Genomic DNA, 9,235 nt, shown 5'->3' with positions numbered 1-9,235 from the left:
CTGCTATGAACATAGTTGAACAAATGCTTTTGTAGTATGCTAGGGCATCTCTTGGGTGTATTCCCAGGAGTGGTATTGCTGGGTCCAGGGGTAGGTTGATCCCGAATTTCCTGAGAAACCGCCACACTGATTTCCAAAGTGGTTTGCAAATATTTCTATGTATTTTGTACACCCAACCTTATTTTTGTCTTACCTGTGTTTATAGTGCTTACTTAGCAGAGTGCCCAGTACTTTATTAGTACCATTATACCTTGAATTAATCAGTTGAATGTACCTTCCCTGATCTTTAGGACTGGCTTTCCCTTTATAAGATCTCGTCTATAAAAGGTGTCCTTCGGCACAGTTGCCACCTTCCTTTAGTTGTGATGAGGTGACTGAGTGAAATAGATGAAAGGAGGTGTTGGTTAGTGTAACCTTAGGTCAGAGTATGGGACTGCTATTATATTTCTGGGTTCTTTAAGTTCCTTTTGAGTCTAAAGAGGAAACATGACTGAACCACATAGTTCCTCTGAAGAGTTTTTACTCATTAGAGACAATACTGATGAAAAGGTGTTAGGTGATAGAGAGGGAGCTGTGGGCTAGTAGCTAGTTTGGTGCATGTTATTTGTCCATTAATTGAGCAGATATTTATTCAAACATTGAACAGATAGATACTATTCTAGACACTGAGGTTAAAAAAGTAATTAAGGACTGGGTGGTGGTGGTGCATACCTTTTATCCCAGCACTTGGGAGTCAGACAGGCAGATCTCTGTAAGTTCGAGGCCAGCCTGGGAGAGCTAGTTTCAGGACAGGCGCCAAAGCTACAGAGAAGCCCTGTTTTGAGAAGAAAAAAAAAAGTAAGATAGGCAAATCCTGCCTTCAAAGAACTGATTTCTTCATGGAGAAGATAAGAAGATAGGTAAGATAGATAGTTTTCAGATCATAGAATCTATTAAGAAGGGATTAAGAAGCTAGAAAATGAAGGTAGGAAGATAAACTATTTGTAAAATTGTTAAGTAAGGTGGACTTTTCTAAGAAGATGCATTTAAGTGGAACTGTGGGAGTAAGGGGAAGAGTGCAGAACATTCTAGGCTCAGGGAATAGGAAATAAGATCTGTGACCAAACTATGAGTGAGGAGGAGACTGACAGATTACGTTGTCTAGGCTTCTGTAGGTTAGGGTTAGGGCGATTACTAGTGTGATAGGAAGTCCCTGGCTGTCCAGTAGAGGAGAGATGGAGTAAAATCTAGGTTTTACAACTTATGCTTGCCGAATGGAGACTAAACTCTTAGGAGGGCAATTTAAGCCAGGCATAGTGGCGTGTATCCCTTAATCACAGAATTGGCAAAGGTGAGGCCGTGAGGCAAGAGGATGATGAATTTGAGGACAGCCTGGGTTACATAGTGAGTTCAAAGCTAGCCTGTTCAATATATGAGAGCCTGAACCAAAACTGAACTATAATCTATTGTAATAGTGAGACATGATTTTAATTTTCTTTTTTTCATCCGTTATTTTCTTTGTGAGACAAAGTCATAACTTTGTAGCCTCAGCTTGTCTTGAACTTTATGTAGCCCAAGCTAGCTTTGAACTCATAATCTTCTGAAATGACAAGATTTGTTGTAGAATTAGATATTGGAAGGGAAAGGATAAAAAGGACCATGTCCGGACTTTTGATCTGAGCATGTAGATGAGCATTGGTGACATTTACTGAGATAGAAAAGGCTGAGGAAGCTACAGGTTTGGTGGTAGAAATTATGTGTTCTATTTTGGGCATGTAAATTTCATGTGCTGACTGTGTGGATCTGAGTTCCTTTTGTTGTTGTTGTGTTTTGTTTTGTTTGAGACAGGATTTTCTGAGTAGCCCTTGCTGTCCTGGAACTTGCTCTGTAGACCAGCTGTAGTCTCAGACTCACAGAGGTCTGCCAGCCTCTGCTTTTCCATGCTCTCAGATTAAAAGTATACACTGCCACCAGCTATGTGGAATTTTCAGTGGAAAGCTGCTGAGTTATTCTTCCAGGGAAGCTGAGAGTGGTGGGCTCCTATTTATCCTTTTCATCTTCTCCCTTTGAATTAGGTTTGCAGCTCTGGACTGGGCAGTGAACTCTGGGCTTGCTATTCCAGTTTGGTGTAATCTGTGGCTCCATGGCCAGCTACTGGCTCCTACAGACCGGATGAAGCAGATTGGAGACAAAAGTGGAGAAAGCCTCCAGCTGGTACCGTCTCAAAGTATAGTCCTCAGGCTGCTGGCCCTGTCCAGCCTGCCTCATGGAGAAGATGAATTGGCTGAGCAGGCTGGCCTCCCGGGTCCCTGGGCACCATGTACCTCAAGGGGCCAGTCTGCAGACCCCTGTCGTGGCTGACCCTGAGACATGCCTCATGGTCTTCAAGAATCACTGGTCTCAGGTAGGAGACTCCATGACAAAATACCTAGTCTGTTACTCACCCTAGTAGTCGTAACCTTCAGAGTTCTGTGTTCTTATCACCCCATTTTTTCTTCTTTTCTGTCCTTTGCCTTAGGTGGTGCGAATCCTGGAGCGGCAAGGCCCTCGGGCAGCTGCTGGAGGCACAGCTGATGATCTCAGTGCTGTGCGAAACCACACGTACCAAATGCTAACATTGCTGGCAGAGGATCGAGCAATCCCTTCAGCCCCTTCAGGCCCTGGGCCCCTGCTAGAGTTTGCTCTGCGTGAAGATCTGCTGAGCCGAGTGTTGACATGGCAGCTGCAATGGGATGAGTTTGGGGATGGAGTTGAGGAACGGCGGGCTGAGCAGCTGAAACTATTTGAGATGCTTGTGAGCGAAGCTCGCCAGCCTTTGTTGCGGCATGGGCCAGTTCGTGAGGCTCTGCTTGCCCTGCTGGATGCCTGTGGTCGTCCTGTGCCCAGTAGCCCAGCACTGGATGAAGGCCTGGTGCTACTTCTCAGTCAACTGTGTGTGTGTGTTGCTCGGGAGCCTTCATTGCTCGAGTTTTTCTTGCAGCCACCTCCTGAGCCTGGAGCTGCTCCACGTCTTCTCCTCTTTTCTCGCCTTGTCCCATTTGTCCATCGAGAAGGCACCCTGGGTCAGCAGGCCCGTGATGCTCTACTTCTGCTCATGGCTCTCTCAGATGGGAGCCCCACTGTGGGCCGCTACATCGCAGATCACTCTTATTTCTGTCCGGTTAGCAAACCCTAGGATGGGGAGTAGGGTGTGGCATGTATGTGGACATTGAACATCATCTTCCTATCCAGGAGATATGGAAAGGCTAGGTGTCAGGAAGAGAGAGAGACCTTTATTTCAGATTTGAAAGCAACTCCTTGGAGTTGGAATGGGGGTGAAACATGATCATAACTAGATAGCAGGTGTTGTAGGTGAGGGCCTGACACATGGCAACTTGCTATCAGCATTGGTAGTGTTTTTTAACCTGTATTCCCTTCAAATCTTATGACTAGTTAGTTCCCAAAGCCGTTACATTATCTGAATCTTTGGTAATCTTTCTTAGGTGCTGGCCACAGGGCTGAGTGCCCTATACTCCTCACTGCCCCGAAAAATTGAAGTTCCAGGGGATGATTGGCACTGCTTGCGACGGGAAGACTGGATAGGAGTGCCAGCGCTTGCACTCTTCATGAGTTCCCTAGAGTTCTGCAATGCAGTCATTCAGGTAGGACCTTTGGTGCTTCTGGGAAGTTGGGGTAAGCGGGTCCGTTTCCTGGGGTTAGGATGTCTATCTTTACTATATTACTCTGCTCTCTTCCAGGCAGTAGACTCTTCATAATCCCCCCTTTCCCCTCTTGTTCTGTCTAGGTAGCTCACCCCCTGGTGCAGAAGCAGCTGGTTGATTATATCCATAATGGTTTCCTGGTGCCTGTCATGGGCCCTGCCCTGCACAAGGTAAGGATGATAGGTGAGGCAGAGGAGGACCTGGACTGCTGTGTGACTAACCAGTGAAATGAGTAGTATGGGAGGTGTTGGATAGCGTTTTCCTCCTCTTTTCCCTTTCTGATACTTCTTGTTCCCTAGAACCCAGGGAGTATGAGCCATGTATGTGCAGGGAAACCTAAGTCTCCAAGCTTTGCCTCCCCTTCATCCAGACCTCTGTGGAGGAGATGATTGCCAGTACCGCCTACCTGGAACTTTTCCTGCGGAGCATCTCTGAGCCTGCCTTGCTCCGTACCTTCCTGCGATTCCTGTTGTTACACCGGCATGACACCCACACCATCCTTGACACCCTTGTTGCCCGTATTGGCAGCAACTCCCGGGTATGGCTCTTAAACTCTGTCCTGGCTTACTACCTGGGTGAGCCATCTTTCTCTGATTTCTGTTGTCAAAAGGTTTCTGCTCTTTTTTTTGAGTTTTGACTCTGGTATTCACTTTAGCATGGCAGTTTGTCGCACTAAACTTTAGCCATTTTGAGTAAAGAATTTAATTTGTTTCCCTGTTTTTATACTATGTTCATCTACAGCACAGTCATCTATTATGGGCAGAGGCTTTGCCGTGGTGCAGTGATTGTTGTGTATTGCTCCATAGTTCCTTTAAGCTGTTTATACTCTCTCAGTTGCTGTGGGTGATAGAAGAGTGCTTTGAGTTTTGTGTCTGTACTAATAAATGGTTCAGCTTTTCCTTGTTGGCCTGCCTTCTCTTTTCTTTGGATTCACTGCATTTGAACTGTAGTTAGGGCACATATCCATCCACCTGCCCACTTAGATTCCTTCTACCTGCACAAGTTTATTGATAATGACATCTTGTTGGGTCACTAGGTGTTAGGAACACAATGCTAGTCACTGCTGCTGCTGTCTTAGAGCTCATTTTATGGAGAGTATAAATATCAAATTAAGTTACTAAAATAGTTGAAAATTGAGGTTACTATTTGTGCAAAAAAAAGTTTAGTAAAAAATGGATTGGCCAGGGAAGACATTTCAGAGGATGTCATGTTATGCCTAAGATAATGGAGTCAGCTATTGAATATTAAGTAAGGAGAGCAGTTTAGGCAGAGGGAACAGCATGCACAGGGAATGAATATTGTGACTAGAGATGGAATGAGCTAGAGGGAGAAGGCAGTGAGAGTGGAGAAGATTCCAGTCATGCATTTTAGAGAGAGGAGAGAAGAGAAGAGGTGGGTATGTTTCTGATATGAGATGCTTAATTTTATAAAGATAAACTTTTATTCTTATCTTAAAGATAGAGCATGCCATGGTATTAGCTCTGTCTGACCTCCTGGATTGCTTTGACAGTTAATTTCCTTCTTGAGATTTATTTCCATTCTTCTTGTGTTTATCTGCCATTCTTTCATCCTAATCTTAACCTTTTTGGTTTTCTTTCATTGTTTTTAGTCTCTAGCATTTCTGTTAATCTTCAAGGTTTTTTTTTTTATGAACTTTTCATGTTCTTGGGTTTCTACTTCTTAGTTTCTGGTTCTTAGAGGAACCAGTTTTCTTCTGATTTAAGGATACCCATGTTAAATATATAAATGCTTTGATTTCTACTTTCCAGTCCTTTTTAGGTAGTTAGCTTGGCTTTTGTGCCTTTAAGTGAGTCACTTTGGCTAACTTGTCTGTGAGCCTGACAAGTTATCTGGGTTAGTTACTAGTTGCTATCAAAACAAATTACCACAAATTTAGTGATTTAAAACATTTTATTATCTTTTAGTTCTGGAGTACATATTTGGACTGTTCTTGCTGTCTGTTGAAGTCCATCCCCAATTTGACTACTTCTTCCATCTTTTGAGCCAACAATGATGGGTCACATCCCTGCTATATTTTGAGCCCCCCTATCAATTTTTCTTTTCTTTACAATTTTTTCTTATACAGTCCTGGGAGCCAAACCCAGGGCTTTGTGTGTGCAAAGGCAAGCACACTATCACTGAGCTGCTTTCCCAGGCCTTCTTTTTCTTTTATCTTTGAGACAGTCTCACTGTGTATTTTAGGTTATGATGCTGTATATTATACCCAGGACCTCATGCATACTAAATAAGTACTCTATCACTGAGCCACACTGTAAGGCCCACAAAGTCCATAATTTTCATCACATCTGTAAAGTCTCTTCTGGTCTGCCAAGTAAAATGTTTATAGGTTCAGGCAGGAGCTCTTTGAAGACCTATTTTCCTGCTCACCCACCATTCTTGAGCGAGTCTGAGATCTCATTGCTGGCTGAAGTGGTCATTAGGACATCCATGTTACCCCAAATGTGAACTTTCTCTTAATATCGATCCACTTAGTTCTCTCACAGCTACCCAACAAGCAGTGCCCAGACTATACAAGACCAAGATGTCTGACGTACTTGCTTGTAAGAAAAGTATAAAATGCTGTAGGGATTCAGAGCAGTGAGGTTAGCTTACTGTACGTGTTATTTTTGTCTAGGTAGAAATGAGTAAGGTTTCTTTTCTAAAACAAAAGGTTTGTCTGCTCTTGGCCTTCTCACTTACTTTTTCTTTTTCCTGTCAGTGGCCCTGAGCTTCTCTTTATCCCACCTCCTCAGAGACACTGGGGTTGGAGAGGTGACTCAGACTCCACCTACTTCCCAGTTGGGATTCTTCCAGGTTCCCTCTGATTCCTTATTGTCAGCCATTCAATTACTATGTGACTACAGTCTCTTCTGACAGGTGTTTACTTGACTGTAATATTGCTGTAGTTTCCTGTGAATTATTTGCTTTGGTATAGTGTTTCTTAGTGTCTGTTTTCTTGGGGTCTCTTTGGAACATTGATGGAATCAGTATGTTGACAGTCCAGTTATGTATAGGGTCTGTAGAACTCTAGTGGATCTGACACTAGTAGAGTCTTGTGCACAAAGATTATGTGTTTATCTGGTTAATACATAACATACTGTGTATGTGCTAGACTTTGGTACATAGGCTGTTCTTGGAGTGATTGGTTAGGCCTGGGGTTGGGGGAATGAGAGTTCCCATTGGTGAATACTTTGGAGGATAGACAGCTTTTATGGTGACTCCCTCCCTCCCCTTCCCCCTCAGCTCTGCATGGTCTCTCTGAGTCTCTTCAGGACCCTTCTGAACCTCAGCTGTGAGGATGTTCTGCTGCAGCTGGTTCTCAGGTACCTGTGGGGGCAGGGCTGAGGGATGGCTGACCCTCAGGGCCTAGTTTTGTTGGGGTGATGGGGCTGTATTGGGATTGCTTATGAGGGTCCTCCTGAGCCTAGTTTAGCAATGTAGTTCACTTGGCCTGCTTTTAGGTGCTGTCTTTCCTGATGATGCTATATTCTCTTTCTGCTATCTCCCAGGTATCTTGTCCCATGTAACCATGTGATGCTGAGCCAGAAGCCAGCTGTGCGTGACGTGGATCTTTATGGACGAGCAGCTGACAAGTTTCTCTCCCTAATCCCTCGCTGTTGTCGGCACCATGCCCCTAGCCCACCTCGTCCAGAGCATGCCTCATGGGCACGAGGTGGGCCTAGCAGAGAGGCAGGGAGAAGGGAGGACATCACGGGTATGGCCTGGGTTCTGTGGGAGCCTAGAGAGAAAGCAGGGGTATGGTGAGGGGAGGACGGTGACAGTGAGAGGAATTCCATTTCTGGGGAGATTGATGAGTGGTCTTGCAGAGATGATCTTTAACCTTCCCAGATAAATTACTTCTGGAAAGGTCTAGTCTGCCTCTCTCCTTTATTTCCATCATGTGTTCTGTTTGGGTGGGTTCTTTTGTTTGATTTTTGTTTATTGTTTTTTTTTTTTTTTGAGACAGGGTTTCTCTGTGTTACAGCTCTGGCTGTCTTAGAACTTAATCTGTAGACCAGGCAGGCCTCAAACTCGTAGAGATCTACCTACTTCTGCCTTCCCAGGAGTGCTGGGATAAAAAGGCGTGTTCCACCACCACCTGGCTATGTTTACATTTTTTTTTTCATTGATGGAGGCGGTGAGGGGTGATCGATTAGGGTGAATTAGTCTGGGGACTGGAGAATTAGCTATCAAAATAGTTCCATTTCTGCTTCCTCACTATCTTCTCCTTTAGCCTCTATATCTCTTGTTCACTCCTCTTGATGTATCTCCTTGATTTTGCTTATGTTTTCTTCCCTGTAAAGGCCCTGGAAGCCCAAGTGTCGATTCTTCTTCAGTGGTAACAGTGCCTCGGCCCTCCACACCATCCCGTCTGGCTTTGTTTCTTCGGCAGCAGAGCCTAGGTGGCCCTGAGTCCCCAGGTCCAGCTCCACGTTCCCCAGGGCTTAGTGCATCCCCAAATTCCAGCCCTGGCCGACGGCCTAGCCCTGCAGAGGAGCCTGGCGAGCTAGAAGACAATTATCTGGAGTATCTTCGTGAGGCTCGCCGTGGTGTAGACCGTTGTGTCCGTGCCTGCCGAACCTGGTCTGCCCCTTATGATGGCGAGCGGCCCCCTCCTGAGCCTAACCCTCTTGGCTCCCGGACTAAGAAACGCTGCCTACTGCCTGAGGAGGACAGGGACAATGTGGGGGAAGGGGAGGAGGAAAACCTAGGGAGTAGGGGACTAGCTGTGGGTGTAGGGGATACCCCTGGCCACCTACTCCCACCCCAGCTCAATGGGGTACCAGGACCATGGCCAGAAGGAGCCAAGAAGGTTCGTCTGGTGCCACGACTGGTGCCACAGGAAGGAGTTAAGGAATTATTAGAGGGTACCTCTGAGGGTATGGCAGGATTAGAGAGCTTTGGGCAAGAGCTCCGGGAGCTGGAGGTGGCATTGAGCAATGGTGGAGCTGGTTCAGAGCCTCCCCTAGAGCCTCCACTACCTCCTGAGGAGGAGGAGGCCTACGAGAGCTTCACCTGCCCTCCTGAGCCCCCTGGCCCCTTCCTCAGCAGCCCTCTGCGAACTCTCCACCAGCTGCCGAGCCAGCCCTTCACTGGTAAGCTATTTAACTTAAGCCTCTTCTGTGTACACTTGCATGTTCTCAACATGTTTGTGCAGAGTTCTAAGACTTTTTGGCTGTGCCATTTCTGTGTGTTTGCCTAGCCCTGATCCATTTTGCTTGAGTCCCTTCTGCATACAACCATGTAATACTGTGTCCTCATATTTCTTGTTATGTGTTTCCGTGCTTGTGCTAGTTTGTATATTGACTTAAGTCTGAGCTTTGTTTGTCCCTATATGCATGCTCCTCCTTTTCCTTTAGTCTGGCCATTTCCTGGGATTGGTAAATAGGATGCTCTGTGCTTGGTTAATAATATATCTGAACCACATGAATGATGTTTGTACTATTCTGTGCGAAAGACACATGTGCACCTCTGTTTTGTGCCATTCCCACCAGTCTGTGTATGTGGGTTTTGAGTCTTCTGCTAGGTCTTTAATGGCCCTGGAGTCAGCTCTT

At 45.6% G+C, this 9,235-nt stretch overlaps 1 protein-coding gene across 2 annotated transcripts in view; it reads left to right on the top strand.

Moving 5' to 3' along the window:
- The window catches only part of Fam160a2 (family with sequence similarity 160 member A2), a 25,853-nt gene that overhangs the window by 8,046 nt on the left and 8,572 nt on the right, over positions 1–9,235 (top strand). The window contains exons 2-9 of one of the 2 annotated variants that reach the window (XM_005370203.3): positions 2,055–2,383; positions 2,498–3,139; positions 3,462–3,620; positions 3,764–3,850; positions 4,051–4,218; positions 6,924–7,003; positions 7,190–7,353; positions 7,985–8,776. In XM_005370203.3, coding sequence (XP_005370260.1) covers positions 2,246–2,383; positions 2,498–3,139; positions 3,462–3,620; positions 3,764–3,850; positions 4,051–4,218; positions 6,924–7,003; positions 7,190–7,353; positions 7,985–8,776 — 2,230 coding nt within the window. In that variant the 5' untranslated portion in view covers positions 2,055–2,245. Of the gene's footprint in view, positions 1–2,054; positions 2,384–2,497; positions 3,140–3,461; positions 3,621–3,763; positions 3,851–4,050; positions 4,219–6,923; positions 7,004–7,189; positions 7,396–7,984; positions 8,777–9,235 lie in introns of both variants that reach the window. The other variant, XM_005370201.3, reaches the window with a different exon arrangement.

This window comes from Microtus ochrogaster, unplaced genomic scaffold (genome assembly GCF_000317375.1).
Source record: "Microtus ochrogaster isolate Prairie Vole_2 unplaced genomic scaffold, MicOch1.0 UNK73, whole genome shotgun sequence".
NCBI classification, from domain to species: domain Eukaryota; kingdom Metazoa; phylum Chordata; class Mammalia; order Rodentia; family Cricetidae; genus Microtus; species Microtus ochrogaster.
Note: the sequence above shows the minus strand (reverse complement) of the source record. Positions and strands in the feature narration are given on the sequence as shown.